Raw genomic sequence first — 17,546 nt, forward strand, 5'->3', positions numbered from 1 at the left:
GTGGGGTTGTTAACCAATGACATAAAACAATATGTGTACTACTGTTTCATGAGAAACTATTTGTTCTGTAAGCCTTCACCTGAAGTACAATAAAACAAAATAATAATAATAATAAAAAAAAGCATTTAGAACAGCACCTGGCATATAGTTAATAGCTCAAAAAACTGCAACTCTAATATTATTAGATTTGCATTTCTGGAAGACAAATGCAGAATAAAGATAAAGGAACATAAGAAGTTACATCTGGAGTATAGAGCATTAACCTCTTACCTTCATTTCCCCTAATTTTATGATAGATTTCATAAGGCTTTGTAATGATAACTTGGATGTTAACTAAGGGAAAATATAAAAGCATGTCTTCTTAACAACTTTAAAATGAGAGGAGATTTTTATTTTCCTGTATGGTCCAATCTAAATATGGAGTATAAACTAACCCATCGCCTTTGAATTGATTCCGACTCATAGCGACCCTACTGAACAGAGTAGAACTGCCCCATAGGGTTTCCAAGGAGCAGCTAGTGGATTCGAACTGCTGACCTTTTCGTTTGCAGACAAACATTTAACCACTTGTGCCACCAGGGCTCCGGAGTATAAACTAGATGACTCTAAAAATCCTTTTCCCCACCAGGATTCTTTTTGATTGCTAAGACTGATGAAAAGGTACTTATCAGATGGTTAATGTACAGTGTTAACATTTCAGCTTCACCCCAAAGGCAGAGTTCAGAATACAGCATAACCTTTTAATGTTCTTTTCCCCTCAAAAATATCATAGACACCTGCCTACAACCGTGCCCCAAATAAGATACACCATTAATAAAAGGCGGAAAGGAAAGGTGAACAATTTAAAGTTGCACTTGCAGATACAGATCATTCAGTACCATACACATATGCAAAAAGGCATTTTTACTAATGTTAAACCTATCACACAGAACAGGATACCAAAATGGACCTTTATGAACAACTACGAAATTACAGACACATAGATACAATTTTTCAAGATACTTGGCTTGCTGTGAAGCAAAAAAGAACACACAGAAAATCAAGGAAGAACACTTTTAAAGCTATAAAACATAAATTATCTTTGTTGTAGGAGATTAATTTTTTTTTAATTAACTATGCCTGTGTGACAATTAATAGGTCCAATGGCCCATATATTTTCTACTTAGAGTTCTACATCCTTCCAAGCAAAACTGTTAATGGCGAAATGCCAAATCCTAAATCCTACATATCTGCCAAAAAAAAACGCATATGACTTCTCCACACATGATTCTGATATGACCACAAGAGCTTTTGTCCTAGGTTCACATCGGGTTGTACAGAAAATTCTTATTTTATTTACCAGAGATAAATTTCTCATACAAACAATAAATTAACTCAGAGTTAAACGAATTAATGTTGTGTTCAAATGCAAGATGCCTGTACAAATGCCAAAGTTTGCATAGCAAAGGCTCAAAGCACATTATAAAGTACTCCTAGTAAACTGTGACTTTAAAAAAAAAAAAGATACTCCACTGGTCTCAACCCTTCGGGAGCAAGGGAGAATGAAGAGAACAGGATACAATGAAAATATTCGTCCGAAGGACTAATGGACCCCAGCTACCAAGGCCTCCACCAGACTGAGTCCAGTAGAGCTAGATGGTGCCTGGCTAACACCACTGACTGCTCTGACCAGGATCACTACAGAGGGTTCTGGACAGAGCTGCAGAAGGATGTAGAACAAAATTCTAACTCACAAAAAAGAAAAATAACCAGATTCACTGGCCTAAAGGAGACTGGAGAAACCCCAAGAGTATAGCCCCCAGACACCCTTTTAGCTCAGTGGTGAAGTCATCTCCGAGGTTCACCGATCAGCTAGGGAGTGGACAGCCCCATAAAACCAAATGGGACTAATGAGGTACAGCAGCCCAGGGACAAGGGCCAGAAGGCAGAAGGGGACAAGGAAGCTGGTGATAGGGAACACAAGGTTGAGTAAGGATAGTGTTGATGTGTTGTGAGGTTGTTAACCATTGTTATAGGGCAACATGTGTACTAACTGTTAAATGAGAAACTATTTTGTTCTGTAAGCCTTCATTTTAAGTAAGAATAGCAGCACAATTAGAAGAGCGTAGTCAATGTCACTGAACTGTGCATGTAGAAATTTCTGAAATGCGTATCTTTGGCTATGTATATTTTCACCAAAAAACAAAGGTCAAGAAGGGAGAGGGTTGACATGTTGTGGGGTTATTAACCAATGTCATAAAACAATATGTGTACTACTGTTTCATGAGAAACTATTTGTTCTGTAAGCCTTCACCTGAAGTACAATAAATAAATAAATAAATAAATATTTTAAAAAGGCATTAGGATATTAAAATTAAATCAAAAGACAAAGTCTGAAGTAGATATGACGTTATACTATATACATATTCTCTACACAATCATAAAGACTTAGGGCCCAAAAACCTCACAGTTGGAAAATTCACAGTTGAAGGACACAGCCTCTGTGGGGAAAAACAGGACTGGGAAACCTCACTGGTAAGCCTATGAAAGCCCCTATATTTTTAAAATTAAATGAAGATAGCAAATAAAGAGTATCAATGATATTTTAACTTAGTGGTTAATTTCTACAAACTACTACTATGAAGATAGCTCTTGAGTGTTATCTCCAATTATTTAAGGTCATGTGGTCTTAGCATCATTCATGAGAACTTAACACCAGAATACATCAGACACAGAACCATCTAACCCACATCACTTAGCCACTTACACAAGCTTCCCTCTCTGCTAAAGACATTAAAGAATAACTCTAAGACAGGACCTTCTTTGTCTTAGTTTTTCTTCTCTCTCTCTCAGGACTGCATTACAAAAATCTTTACTTCTCTCCACATTTTGTTTTACCCCTAACTGAAATAACTGGAACTAAAATTTTTACAGTAGTAGAAAAGGCATACAGTCAATCAAAATATACCAAATGATGAGTGAGAAGAATCTGCACTTGATGTGAGGACATAAGGGCTTTATCAAACATGCTTTCAATAGGGACTCCATTAACTAGCACTTTCTAGGTCTATAAACCAAAATCCATTATCATCGAGACAATTCTGATTCATAGCAATCCTATAGGACAAAGTAGAACTGCCCCCATAGTTTCCAAGACTGTAAACTTTACAGAAGCAGACTGCCGCATCTGGTGGATTCGAACTCAACCTTTCCAACAGCAGCCAAGCACTTAACCACTGCGCCACCAAGGCTTCTTCTTATGTCTATAGGGCAATGAAAATCAACAGTTATAATGCTGGTCTACAGGCCTACTTCAGGCTTACAGGGTCCTGCAGTATGTGCAAACAAAGGCAATATTTCTAACATTTAGTATACAAAGATTACCACAATTTTTTAGTAAAAAATCTATCAAGGAAGACTCGAAGTTTTACGGGTTTGAGATACTCTGATATACATATGAATGCTGAAATATAGGAAGGACAGTATTTCCTCACAGACCCTGATTTACTGTTATGCCCTATGCTAAGTATCAATAAGATGGTCTTCATGGGTATCCTCCTAAAATCGCAGTTTCACACATAGCTTATAGTTATATTAGCTGAAAATCGTTTAATAAAATAAAATTCAATCTTGTTAAAAAACAGTAAATGAAGACCGGACGGAAACTTCCAAAGGACATGAAGAACTCCAATCTCAAACAGACAGTTAATATTTAAAAAAAAATCGAGAACCAAACAGCATGCCAAATATCACATTATTTTACAGTATTGTTCTGGAAGCTTTGGCAAATGCAGTAACAGATGAAACAGAAATAAAAGCTAATCAATGACAATTATATCCTTAAAATTAGGTGTTGGTTGCACATAAGAGAAATGTACTAAAATCAACAGCTTCCTATTTTATCAGGAACAACCAGTTATATTTCTTAAACAGAACATCCAGTTCACTAGGGCAACAAAAGAATCAAATACTTAGAATAACCTCAATAAACGAAGTTATGTGTATGTATACACACACACACACACACACACACACACACACACACAAAACACAAAACTTTATTATTATTGTTAAGTTGCCATTGACTCAATTCTGACTCATGGCTACCCGAAGTGTGCAGAGTAGAATTATACTCCATGGAGATTTCAAGGCTGTGATCTTTTGGAAGCAGATCACCAGGCCTTACTTTCAAGGCATCTCTGGTTGGGTGTGAACTGCCAATCTTTCAGTTAGTAGTCTAGTGCTTAACCATTCTGTGCCACCCAGGGACTCCTGAAACTTTACTAACATATATGTAACAAAAGGTTTAAAGAAATGGAGAAACCATGTTAATGGGTAAGATATCAACTTTATTAATCCACTGTAATTTATACATTTATGCAATTTCAATCAAAATCCTAATAGGATAATTGTGAAACTTGACACATCCATCAAAAAAAAAAAAAAAAAAAAAAATCAAACTTTGCCTAAAGGAATAAACTGACAAAAATAGCTAAGTTCGCCCTCACAGCGATCACAACAAAATTCTAACTCACAGAAAAAGACCAGACTTACTGGCCTGACACAGACTGGAGAAATCCCGCAAGTATGCTCCCCAGACATCCTTTTAGCTCAGTAATGAACTCACTCCCGAGGTTCACCCTTCAGCCAAAGATTAAACAGGCCCATAAAACAAAATGAGACTGAAGGGGCATAACAGCCTAGGGACAAGGACTAGAAGGCAGGAGGGGACAGGAAAGCTGTTAAGAGGGAACCCAAGGTCAAGAAGGGAGAGTGTTGACATGTCGTGGGATTGTTAATGTCATAAGACAATATGTGTACTGTTTAATGACAAACTAGTTTGTTCTGTAAACCTTCATCTAAAGTACAAATTCACTGCCATTATCACTACTTTAATTCAGATTCTCGTCACTCTTCCCCTGGATTATTAGACATACCTCATAACTGAGTTCCCTGAGCCAGTGTGAAGAAGAAAGCTTTTAATTTAAAATTTGACCTCTTTAGCAAACAGGGCCTTTCATGGTTCCTGCCTACCTCCTCTGGCCTCTTCTCTCATCACCCTCTCCACTTTCATCCCAGTCTTAGATCACTAACAGAAGTTCCCAGAACTGAATGAACATGCAGCCTGGTCTTAGTGTATCTTAGTACCCTCGTCTCCTCTTTCTGAAAACCCCATCCCCTATTCTTTTTGGTCTTCTAAACTCATTAGGAATGCTGCTTCCTCCAGAAAGCTTTTCACAACTTTCTCCAGTCTTATTCAGAGCCTTACCATCGATTTTCACAGAAACCTGGGCAACATTTTATGAAGGCACATATTACGCTCTTCTGTAATCAGCGATCTGCCTGCTCACTCCTACTTGAATGTAAGCAACCAGGGAGAACAACTAGGGGGGTGATGAACTGGAAGGAGCATCGAGAAGAAAACCTAACAGGACTTCATCGAAGACCCAGGAAAGGAAGGCACCTAGATAAAAAGAAGGCTTCAATCTCTAAATAATAATGAAGGTTGCCAAAACGTCTGTCTCAGAACTAAAGGATATCACTTAGAAACTTAAAATAAGCAAAAGGATCCATCTTAACTACAATTTCAATTAATCAAAGTACCAGGCTCCAAAGATGGAAAGACAGAAAAAATGACTTTTGTTCTTTCTGGCTCTCATCCTTCTAGGGATAGGAAGAGTCTAGTCCTGGTCACTGAGGAAAGAATTCTTTCAAGAGTGAAAGAGATAATACGGTAATACAGAGAAAGAAAAAGGAAACACGCTTATCAACTCAGATTCCAGAGTCTGAGATATTTATGGCTTAAAACGAGCAAGAGTTTCAGACAACAAAAGGAGGGCAGGTAGTAAGAACTATATAGTCTTCTCACCCCAGCCCTCCTCCCCCACTTAAGAACTGGAGGAAGGCACAGGAATGAATTTCATCTGATCTCATCTGTCAGTACTTAAATCTAGAAAAACAACACTAACAGAGGGAAAAAGAGACCTTAAAGTGTTAAGGCTACAGAATTTACTTTGGATAACCATGATCCCACAAAAGGTAATGAACTATGGATACCCATTTGGGAGAGAGAGTAAGACTTCTACCCAGGGAGCACATATCATTTACTGAACAGCTACCAGAAACCAGTTCAATCACCCTAGTAGAGGTGCAGTTTGTGGGAACATGGTTTTCGGTGTTCTCTTCAGACTTACAATGAAGGTGGGGGAAGAGGGAGGAAATTCCTATTTTCATCTCATCTGATCTTTTATCAAAAGAAAGGAAAACACTTCATTTAAACACTAACTCAAGCTTGGGAGAGCAGACATGGCCCTTGGTCCATAGAGCTTACAACCTAATGGGACGACAGTAAGTAAATACACTACCACCTAAGTTCTAATGATTAGGGGAAGCACCATATACACAAGCTTGTGGAATCAGGAAAGTTAAGTCAAAAGAAGTAATTTCTAAGACTGAGGCCCAAAGAACGTGAAATTAGCCACGACAAACGAATATTCCTGAGAGACGGAAAGTGTATAAAGGCTAGGAAACAAAATAGTCTGGGACATATTAAGGAAATAAAAATTCAAAACGGCTAGTGCAAAAAATGCTTGAAGTAAAAGAGCACAGGAGGAACTGTGGCAAGACGAGAGGTAAGTAGTACCAGGTCATCCAGGGCCTTATAAACCATGTTTGGAGATTAACTTATATCTTAAAAACATTAACAGAAAGCCATTGAAGGGTTTTATGCAAATAAATGACACAGCCATACTTGTGTGTGTGTGTTTTTTTAAATCTCTCTGGGGAATAAATTAATCTAAAAAGAAGGATATCAGCAGGAAACTAGTGAAGTCAACTGAACAACAACTATAAGAAAATAAAACAAAAAGCAAAAAACACAGAAAAATAATATGATGACCAACTATCTGGAATAGGAGGAAAACAATGTTTAGAAACAGCTACCATACTGCTGTACTCGACATTAAATCTACACTTGCATTTGCTCTACATCTGTCTTAATATGCTTTATCCAACATCATCCCCATTCCTTTTGCCAAATAAACCCTCCTTCCCCACTATCTTAACTGTATCAACCAGCTGTCCCATACAGTAGCCACCTGTCACATGCAGATAGTTAAATTAATTAAAATAAAATAAAGTTTAAAATTTAGCTCCTCAGTAGCAGTAGCCACATTTCAAGTGTTCAAGATGGCCAGCGGCTACTTCAATGCACAGCACAGATAAAGAACATTCTCATCAGCACAGAAAGGTCTACTGGATAAATCTGGGCTATAGACAAACCTAAATTTGCCAATTGACTCAGTAATCCTAACTTAAAACAACACGGATCTATCTGAGAAGGCACCTATGAAGGCAGGCTTGCTCACTGTCTTAAGGCCACACCTTGTATATTAATAAGCTTTCACAGTGCAGTGAAGAATCATGGCATACAAACCACAAGACAGGCCCAGTGCTTTGGCTCATTAATCCTCACTATGCTCTGAAGAAATAGAAAGCAGCAGGCATCACCTATGTTTTATAGGTGAGGACACCAAGGCACAGAAATTAACCTGCCGGAGGCTATAAAGTCAATAATGGAGTCACAAATAAAAGCTGCATTCCCTAACGCTCTCACCAGTGCTCCATTCATTAAAGTAGTCACGGCTGATTTAAGAACCTCAGGACAGAAACTATCCAGTTTCACCTGGCCCAAGCAACCACTGCTTTATCAAATGGCTTGCAACACCCACAGGAGTGTCATAGCTATTGGGTCCAATATATATAAAACAAAGAAAAATAAAAAACAGAAGAACACATAGCTACTGAACTTGCTTCAACTATCTTCTAACAGAAAGTGGAAAATAAAGGAGATCAGACATATTTACTGAAACTAACAGCACCAAAGTACGGTACTTTCTTGCATTATTAATTTGTTTTTCAATTATATAATATGGTTATCTATAAAACATTACAACCTAGAAGCTATGCATTTTATAATTCTTATTTGCCTCTGTACCAGGGCAAGCCTGACCTCTGTATGCTCTTTCCAAACCTACAGAAGCAATGGGGGCACAGGGAAGCAATTCTTGCATTTTCATTTCAACTACCCTATCAGCTGGAAAGAGTAAATTAATATATAGGGAGACATGAACCAAGTTACAGATTAAAGATATAAAATCCACATATGGCATTTATTTGTGACACTCTTGACAACTGCAATTTTAAAATGCAGCCGCCAGCATTCACTAATGCTTCTTTATGCCCTGACACTGCAAAACAATCTACCCAGAGCCTCATCTGAATGATGTGAAAAATCTAAGAAATAATCCAACTGCACTTGCCCAACATCTGAATTCTTACACATTTAAACTGTTGTTATACTAAATAGGCAGAGAAAGCATAAAAGAAATGGAACATGTAAACAATTTTAAAGTACTGAGAAGCATACTAAATAATTATTTCTATTCTTCTAATTCTTATTTATAAATATGAACCTACTGAATATAAAAACCAAATAAATCTGTCCAGAAAAATCAAAGCTTCTAAAATTAATTGACAAATGTTTCTGAATTAAAAGAGTAAATCTTCCCGAGTTAAACCTTCCCAAGTATATAAGTATCATAAAGGAAAAGGGCACGAACGCTAATTTTAAATCCGGAACATAATGGTCGCCTCTAATTTTAGTTGTGAAAGAAGAAAGAAAGCCATCAACTCGGGTATTAAAGTCTTGACTGTATTACATACCTTAATTCAGGAAAACAAGTCAACTAAAAAAATTATTTAAGTTGAACTACTTACACAGCGTTCCTGGAGGCTCCATAGGAAAGTAAGAGCTTGACTATGTCCACGTGCCCATTCTTGGCTGCATCATGAAGTGGTGAGTCATTCTGATACCCGGTGGTGTTCACCAACGCCTTGTGCTGAAGCAACAATTCCACTACCTTCAAGTGCCCGTGATTGCAGGCCTCATGCTAATTAAACAAAAAGAGGAGTGGGAAGAGTGATTAGGAAGGGCAATGAATAATATTACAATAAAACAATGAATACTATTGTAAAAAAGAAAATGTGAACCTCAGTCAGTAGATTTATTCTCACCTAAATACTCATTCAGATAAGTTGTCGACAAAGTAAAAGTCACACTTAATAATCTTTGTGATGATACATGGTGATTCACGGAAAAAGAAGAGGCTGTTCATTTTAGGGAGCCCTAGTGGCACAGTGGTTAAGCACTCGACTGCAAACCAAAAAGGTCAGTGGTTTGAACCCACCAGCCACTCCATGAGAGAAAGATGTGGCAGTCTGCTTCTGTAAAGATTACAGCTTAGAAACCTTATGGGGTAGGTCTACTTTGTCCTATCAGGTTACTATGAGTGAGAATCTACTCGACAGCAATGGGTTTGGTTTTGTTTGATTCATTTAAATCTTGAGTCAAGTGTTTTTTTTTTTTTCAGAAGAAAATGTAGCTTTATACCCACTATAACTCCTAGTGTCCCTTCTTTTAGAAGAAAAGGCAGGCTTAAACCAACTAAAGCTCCTAAATTGTTACAATAAGAAATTAAAAAAAAAAAACTTAGAAAATAGCTAACTGATCTTGCAAAAAATCTGAAACTGTCCAAGGCTGAATGGAATTCACTAAATCAGGTGCTTAGCCATGCACTAAGTTGTACACCAGCATACATACATAATCACACAAAGAACTGAAGATGCAAGAATAGCAATAGTATTTTCAAGACAAGTCTCTCCACTTGCTGAAGCTACAGACAACGTTATGGCTGGTGTCAGTGATAAGAGCTATAACACAGGGTAGGTGTCCAAAAAAGTCTATTGAAAGAATGACACAGCTGGTAACTTAATAGAATATTCAAAGATGGTTCACATGCAAACCTTTCCTTTATGTCTCACGAACTGCTAATAATGCTACTATGTTGTATTCTAAAAAATTTCTGGCATATTGAGCTTTTTAAGTACATCTATTTCAATTCTTAATAGGCAATACTACAGTGAACATCTTAGGTCTATTTCTAGGAGAAAGGAATCCAAATTAGGGATCAGGTCCTTTAAATCACCCATTAGCCTTTACTACAAATTGCCTAAGTGTCTTTTAAAAAAAAAAAAAAAAGAGTAACCTTTCTTTGAAAAGGTTAGCCAGCCTATGGAGTCCAAACAACAAAGTAACTCCGATCCAGACTAAATCTTCCCAGCTTAAGAATTTGGCAAGGAGAAAACATTATATAACTTTAAACCTTTTTTGCACCTGGCCTAATGAGAGCCTCCTAATTTCTGTACTGGATTTCTAGCTTACTGGACAAAGGCATCCACCTCATTTGTTAACACTTCTGTGGCTGCATTCAAAATCTCATATTATCCTAATGTAATCAGCCCATATAACACTTGTTTCCAAGTATCTGTGCCATTCTTCTTCCACAGTATTCTTTACACTGCATTTTTAGTAATAATAAGCAAAGACTTTTTTAAAAAAAGTGTTTAATGTAAGCTTTCTACTGCCTCTATATATTTGCAATTAGGTAGGGTACAAGCGAGGCTAAGACAGATCCTCAGTAAGAATTGTTTCCGTACATTTCTTGTACCAAATTCCTATGACCTTTCTTTGTTCCAAAATACTTGGTTCCAATGGCATGCAACGCTGTAGAATAGAGCCTGGTGCTGGTGGTAGCCATTGCCTCCATTCACTAGCTAAAGTCAGCAATATAGTGAAACCGCATTCCTAATTCTATAGGGAGTCAGTCCATACAGCCAATTTCTTGCCTGTCACAAGTAAAAAGCTAGATGGAAAATAATCATTTTCTCATATTTAGTGAATAAATTCTTCAGATTAAAAAGTGTGTAAGTGGCAGAGTAAAATATATAGACAACTACGTAACTATGAACTATAAAACATAAACATAATGAGAAAAAAAGCAAACAAACAGAAAACTACCAATGGTGTCCATCCGGCATGGTCTTTAACATTTGGGTCACTTCCATTTTGTAAGAGGTATTCAACAGAAGGTATGTCACCCTAATAGAACAATGAAAAAATAAAAAGAAATTAAAAAGCATCAAAAAAAGTAAATATCGAGTTGTTTGTTTTTAAGATCCTGTCTTCTCAGAGATAAAGTAAAACACGTCTTTTCTCTTATGCCTATTGTGCACGAGCTAATACATGAGTTTGTCACAAGCTGGAATTGACTCGATGGCAATAGGTTTTTTTTTTTTTTTTTTTTAATATATAAATTACTCAGGCACCAAGTCATGGAAATCATATGATCCATCCTTGAATACAGAGTACAAAATCCCTGCCATTAGCAACCTATATTCAAAATTCATTTCAAGATACCAAATAAAGTGCCAAAGATCACCTGATCATGATAAAGTTTTTACAGACATAGTTTCATCTGTGAAAAAAATCCTTCTGCGTATATATGAAAGTGGCTTCTGAACACTGTCTAAAACAAAATTAAAGCCAAGAAGACTGTTTGGTAAAACCGTTAAAACTGCCACAAACTACTGTCTTATTGATGTTATTCTATTTGTCTTAGTACATTAATTTAGTTTATATTCACTTTATTTGCTCAAAGGTATGCTGTAGGCAGAAGCAGCTGCTTTGTTTAAAATGACAGAGAGGGGATTAATAGAAACCTATTCAAATTGCTCTGTGGAATCAGCATTTAATTTTTTTCCTCCTGGTTCAAGACTAAAACCACCACCCATTATCAACTGACTGAACTATAGGAAATGGAGCTGGTATGCCCTTGCAAATCTTTTCTACTAGACAAATGGTTTTCATTCCCTCTTATTTTTTTCTCCAATTTCAACACTCTGAAGATATATGCAATAATTTTATAACAGTGGTTCCCTGACCTAGTGAAACCAGAAGGGGGATGGGAAGAAGTAACAAATATTGCAACTTTATTTTAGAACTCACAACTTTTTTTTTTTTTTTAAGGAGGTGAACAAGATATGTGGAATAAGTGACTTAAAATGAGGTACAAGGCAAGGAAAACAAGCTAAAGGCAGACAGGATTAATTCTACTTTCATATTATCAAGACACTTTCAATCTGATTGTTAAATGGCATTAAAATTAAAGACCCCTTTCAATTTTGAACTTTCTGTGTCTTGTTTGTCATGATTTACCGAGGTCCTAACAGCGACTGGACTGAAAAGCTGTCTTTTAAAGGAATAAATGAAGGAACTCGCTTTGGAAGTCAGGCTTCCATCTCTTGTGGGCCTCCCGTGAAAGTGAACCGTCAAAGGACTTCAGTTTGGGAACTGGCCTCAAGAACTCATTCTCTCTTCATTTTCTTCCTTTACACAGAGGTGAGAAATTACCACACTAGAAAGATCTGATAGCTATCTTTCATATTTGATTATATCTTAAGTTTAAGTACTAGTCAACTCTTAAAGCCTTTGGAAAATTCTCTATAAAAGATACAGCTTCTTTTAAAACAATGTCAGACTTCAGGAAAATGTGTGACATTTATGCAGTGGGATGGGGTGAAATTCCTTGAAATTACACCAGTAATACTATGAAGGCAGTCACTCCAAATAAAACTAATTCAGTTCTTTTAGAATAACAGAGGAAGGGATATCTAACTCCATGAAGCAACAACCACAGACAGAGCTTACTCTGAAACAGCCTGAATAAATACAAGTTGTATATGACAGTGTTGTGTTCAATTAGTTTTGTGACACACTTCTTTGGGGAGAAGAAAATCTCTCTCCTCCCACTCCCAGCTCCAATAATCTTTTCTGAAATTAGTTTTTTTCTCTATCAGTCTGATAATGGAGAAGTCACGCAAAAAAAAAAAAAAAAAAAAAAAAACAACTTGCCCCGTAGGGTTTCCAAGGAGCAACTGGTGGATTGGAATGGCTGATCTTTTAGTTAGCAGCCTGAGCTCTTAACCACTGCACCACCAGGGCTCCGGAGAAGTGACTATGTTCCCTAAATACAGTAACAGTTGCTTTTATTTGGTTGTTTCTTCTATTTCCATGTTTTGGGCTACTTCTAAAAAACAGCAAAACCTTACTAAGCTTTTTCCTAAAAAAATTAACCCACATGCAATGTGGATGTTTATGTTCCTAAATTAACAAAATGACCTTAAACATTTAATGGGTCTAAAAATAAGTATTATGTATGTTTCAAATTGATTGCCAGTTTCAACAAAAAATTTTCTCAAGGTTCCTAGCGGTGCAAATTCTACCTCTAGTGCAAGTTAACATGTATTTAATAACTTCTGCTATATACTCAAGTCAGTTAAAAATGCACTCAAGAACATCTGTCAAGATACAAATGTGAATTTTTAAAAAACAATCTCATGAATATTCTGCAGATGAATCGCCAGAACCACACACATTTCCAACCTATAACATGTTGTCATGGATTGAATTGTGTCCCCCTAATATATATGTCAACTTGGTTAGGCCATGATTCCCAATATTGTGTGGTTGTCCAGCATTTTGTGACTGATGTGATCTTCCTATGTGTTGTAAATTCTACCTCTATGATCTTAACGAGGTGGGACAGGCGGCAGTTATGTTAATGAGGCAGGACTCAATCTACAAGAGTGGATTGTGTCTTGAGCCAATCTCTCTTGAGATATAAAAGAGAGAAGCCAGCAGAGAGACAGGGGGACCTCAGACCACCAAGAAAGCAGCGCCGGGAGCAGAGCGCGTCCTTTGGACCTGGAGTTCCCACATGGAGAAGCTCCTAGTCCAGGGGGAGACTGATGAGAAGGACCTTCCTCCAGAGCCGAAAGAGAAAGAAAGCTTTCCCCTGGAGCTGGCGCCTTTAATTTAGACTTCTAGTCTACCAGACTGTGAGAGAATAAACTTCTGTTCATTTAAGTCATCCACTTATGGTATTTCTGTTACAGCAGCACTAGATGACTAAGACAATATGTAAGTAACCACAAAAAATACATAAAAATCCTTCTCAAACATCTGCCCATTTTAATTCCACATGGTAATCACAAGAGGAGCTCTGGTGGCGCAGTGGTTAAGCGCTTGGCTGCTAACTGAAAGGTCAGCAGTTAGAACCCATTAGCTGCTCTGCAGGGAAAAAAGATGTGGCAGTCTGCTTCCATAGAGATTACAGCCTTAGAAATTCTATGGGGCAGTTCTACTCTGTTCTGCAGGGTCCCTATGAGTCAGAATCAACTCAACAGCAATGGATCTGGTTTTCAATCACAAAAACCTACGAACCTTAAGAAGCCCATATAGTAGTACAAAGACAACTGTGGAATGGAACAGTCACATAGGAGTAGACTGACAATGTGGAAAATAAAAGCAGAATCTCTTTTAAGGTTGCCAGACAGCTGATAGTCTCCTTTCCTGTCTCCTCTTCATCTTATTGAAAGTGTGCTTTGATAACATTCCACTTCTAGACTTCCCCCAAATGTGTAGCTGATTAGCAAAGTACTTGCTTTTTATACCCAATCTGCTTTCTCCTCCCCAACACTTAAAAGTTTGTCATATTTTCATCCTTCTATTTTATGTAAATTTAATGTCATGCACATAAATAAAATTATAATAATTACGTAGGGTTCACAGTAACTGGGTAAGCTTGAACCGATATGAAGTTTCCAGGAAATAAATTAACTTCTCCTACTTCTGATTTCTTTAAATTACTTTCTTCTTCAACAGAATATCTGCTGAATAATAAGCACTCACTTTGAGGCTCCTCACAATTTAAAAGAATAAGTGAGGTCTTCTTAGACTAAAAAAAAAAAAAAAAAATCATCTAAGAAAAGTATTTACAAAGGTCTATAAGAAATTTTAAATGGATTTGGGATAAGTCACACTTTTAAAGACTGAAAATAAGAAAGTGTGTGTGTGTCCCATTGCATTTTCTTATTGCAAACCTTTCAAAGAAAAAAATTCTTTACACATTTGTGCATAAACCATATATGTGCATACTCCAGTAATATGAATTCTTAACTTTCCAAAAACAAGCACACACATATAACACCAGAAACTCTTTTTCCTTATTATAAAGATTAGCTCTTCAAAAATATTATTAATAATAAACATCTTTATAAAAACAGCACAGAAAATTACAATTAAATAATGATAACTTACCAAATATGGTTAAGCTTTTCCACATAAATGAACTTATCAGGTACCTATAGCTTCCTCTTTTAGCAACTAAATGTTTTAAAAAAAATGTATCTATCTGGAAAGGAGCTCTGAAATGGGTTCAACACTATCCTGGCTTCTTATTCAGGGTTTACTGAATAAAACCATTGAACAGATGATTGTAACAACCTAACCAACATTACAGTAAGTTAAGGGTATTACAGAAGCAGAGTTATTCATAGAGGATGAGTGACGTAGGGAAGAATGGATACTGACTCCAAGAGTTTTCCAGAAGTTAAAATCTTAAAAATATCACAGATGTCAGTTTTTTAATCCTGTGCTGCTCTCATAAAGCTAGTATGAAGAATACATAATAGTAACATGACCTTACACACAATATAAAAGGGTTGCCTTAAAGTCTAATGATTTACAAAGTCAACCCTCAAGGAGACTCCTCAGAAGGGATTTTCTCTTTACCGAGGAGAGGCTCACCACCTTTGTTATGTTCTAAGCACTCTATGCCTTGTCAGCTGCCTTCAAAATATTATCTATTATTTCTGCATTGCTAATACATGATGATGTGCCAGCTTCAAGCCATTTTTCTATTTCACAATAACCTTATCAATGTGGCACGAATGATGAGTAATCTTCACCATTTTAAGAATTTGTGCTAGGAACTCTGGAAGGATGTATTCCAGCAACTACAAATTCTCAGGCAAGAGGTGGGAGCCATACATTCAACTCAAAAAAAATTTTTAAAAGAAGGGAACTCTGTCAACTAGTGATTTAAAAGACAACAGAAATCAATTAACTTTTCTTAAATGTACTGTATCAGAATTTGCTAACTAATGACCATCATAGTGTTTGATAATTAAGCTCAAGAGAATCAAAATGGGTAACTGGCAAGACTCTAAACTGACAACCTGACAAAACTTGCATTAAAGTAATTTTAAACATTATCAGTGAGGAAAATTCACCAAGACAACCGCATACCACCATATTTTTCTGTCTTAATATTCTATTTTGGCTTTTTTTAAGGCCTTTGGGCCACCTGCCTGTTTTTGTACTTAAGAGTCTATTGGTTTAGGACTTCCAGCAAAATGGTGCTCTAGGCAGAAGCATCACGCCGTCCCTCCACAACAAAGATCCAAAAAACTAAGCCGAACAGAGAAAACAGCAATCCTGAAACCCTAAAACATCAAATGAAGATATAAAGAACTCAGCCAAGCACCAAATGGAGTAAGAAAACTGACAGAGAACAGAGAGCGAGGAGAGATTCATGCAGAGGTCCCCTATCAGCTAATGCAGCGCGGATCCGCCATCTTGGACTCCAATCGGAAACTAACAAATAGGGGGTACGAGAAAGCAGCTTCATGGAGCTTCCAGCAGGAGATAAAACAACTGGTAATTTGCAATATACACTTTCCCCTCCCCCACCCTTCTTCACCCCCACTCGGCCTCCTCTGCTTACCGCGGCCACAGTCTCTTTTCCGGGAAGCACCAGCTAACTGGATTCCACCCGCCTGCACTGGCTGGCCCTCTGACTGCCATTTGTTGGCTGCTGGTGGTGCTTTTTTTCTGCTTCTTTTGATTTCTTCCTTACCTCTCACCACCTCCCCCTCCCATCACCCAAATACCTGGCTCCGTGCGCCATCTTTGCTTCTTCCTGAGGGGCTGCGGAAGTGTGGAACTGCTTCCCGGTCTGGGCTGCCACGCTGGTGGGATCCTAGGGCTTTTGTTTGTTTGTTTTGAATTGTCTGTTTGTTTTCTTTTCCTTTTCTTGAGTTGGGTGCCCATTCTGGCCAGACGGTGCTGCGCGGCTTGGGACCTACCCCCTCAGCTTGCGCAGACACACAGAGGGAGCCCTGAGCGCATTTCTTTTTTCGTGGTTTTTCTTTTTTCCCTGTTTTTGGGGGGGCTTTTCTTGTTCTTTTGTTTGTTTTGTTTTCTTTTCCCTTTTTCTCTTCTTGTCTTTCTTTATTACTCAGTTTCTCATCTCTCTATACATTCCTTCTCTTTCTGTTCCCTGAATACCTGGCGCTGAATACCTCTAAGCCTTCAAGCCAGGCTGTACTGCATCACCTGAGAACAACTTCCCCATACCTCGTAGCCACACCAGTGGGATCCCTGGGAGCTTTGCTGTTCTTTTTCCTTTCTGATTTTTATTTCAATCTTTTTTTTTTTCTTCTTCCCCTTGTTTTTCTCCATTTCATAGTCTCTCATCTCTCCACTCCAACGGCAAGCTCCCCTAGCACTCTTTTCTGTTTGTCTGTTATGTTTTTGGCTCCTGTTCCTCTCTCCTCTCTCCCATATCCATCTTATCTCCACACATAACAATCTCCCCCCTACATCCTGCCTACCTGCACCATGTGCTTAACATCACACCACCAAGCAGCACAGGCACGGCCTACCGGAACCTGCCCTGCACTGATTACCAGCCCGCCCTGGTGGCTGTAGTAAGTGCCACAAACAACCAGTCCCAGTAACTCCTCTTCAGCTAGACCTGCCCTGC

At 37.7% G+C, this 17,546-nt stretch overlaps 1 protein-coding gene across 7 annotated transcripts in view; it reads right to left on the reverse strand.

The window, feature by feature from the left end:
• BARD1 (BRCA1 associated RING domain 1) overlaps positions 1-17,546 on the reverse strand; it is a 94,498-nt gene that overhangs the window by 37,155 nt on the left and 39,797 nt on the right. For all 7 annotated transcript variants that reach the window (XM_023731267.1, XM_023731268.1, XM_004376286.3 and 4 more), the window contains 2 exons: positions 10,898-10,978; positions 8,758-8,930 (listed from right to left, as the gene is read on the reverse strand). In XM_023731267.1, the coding sequence (XP_023587035.1) occupies positions 8,758-8,930; positions 10,898-10,978 (254 nt within the window). The remainder of the gene's footprint in view (positions 1-8,757; positions 8,931-10,897; positions 10,979-17,546) is intronic.

The sequence above is a fragment of the Trichechus manatus genome, unplaced genomic scaffold (assembly GCF_000243295.1).
Source record: "Trichechus manatus latirostris isolate Lorelei unplaced genomic scaffold, TriManLat1.0 scaffold00041, whole genome shotgun sequence".
NCBI lineage: Eukaryota > Metazoa > Chordata > Mammalia > Sirenia > Trichechidae > Trichechus > Trichechus manatus.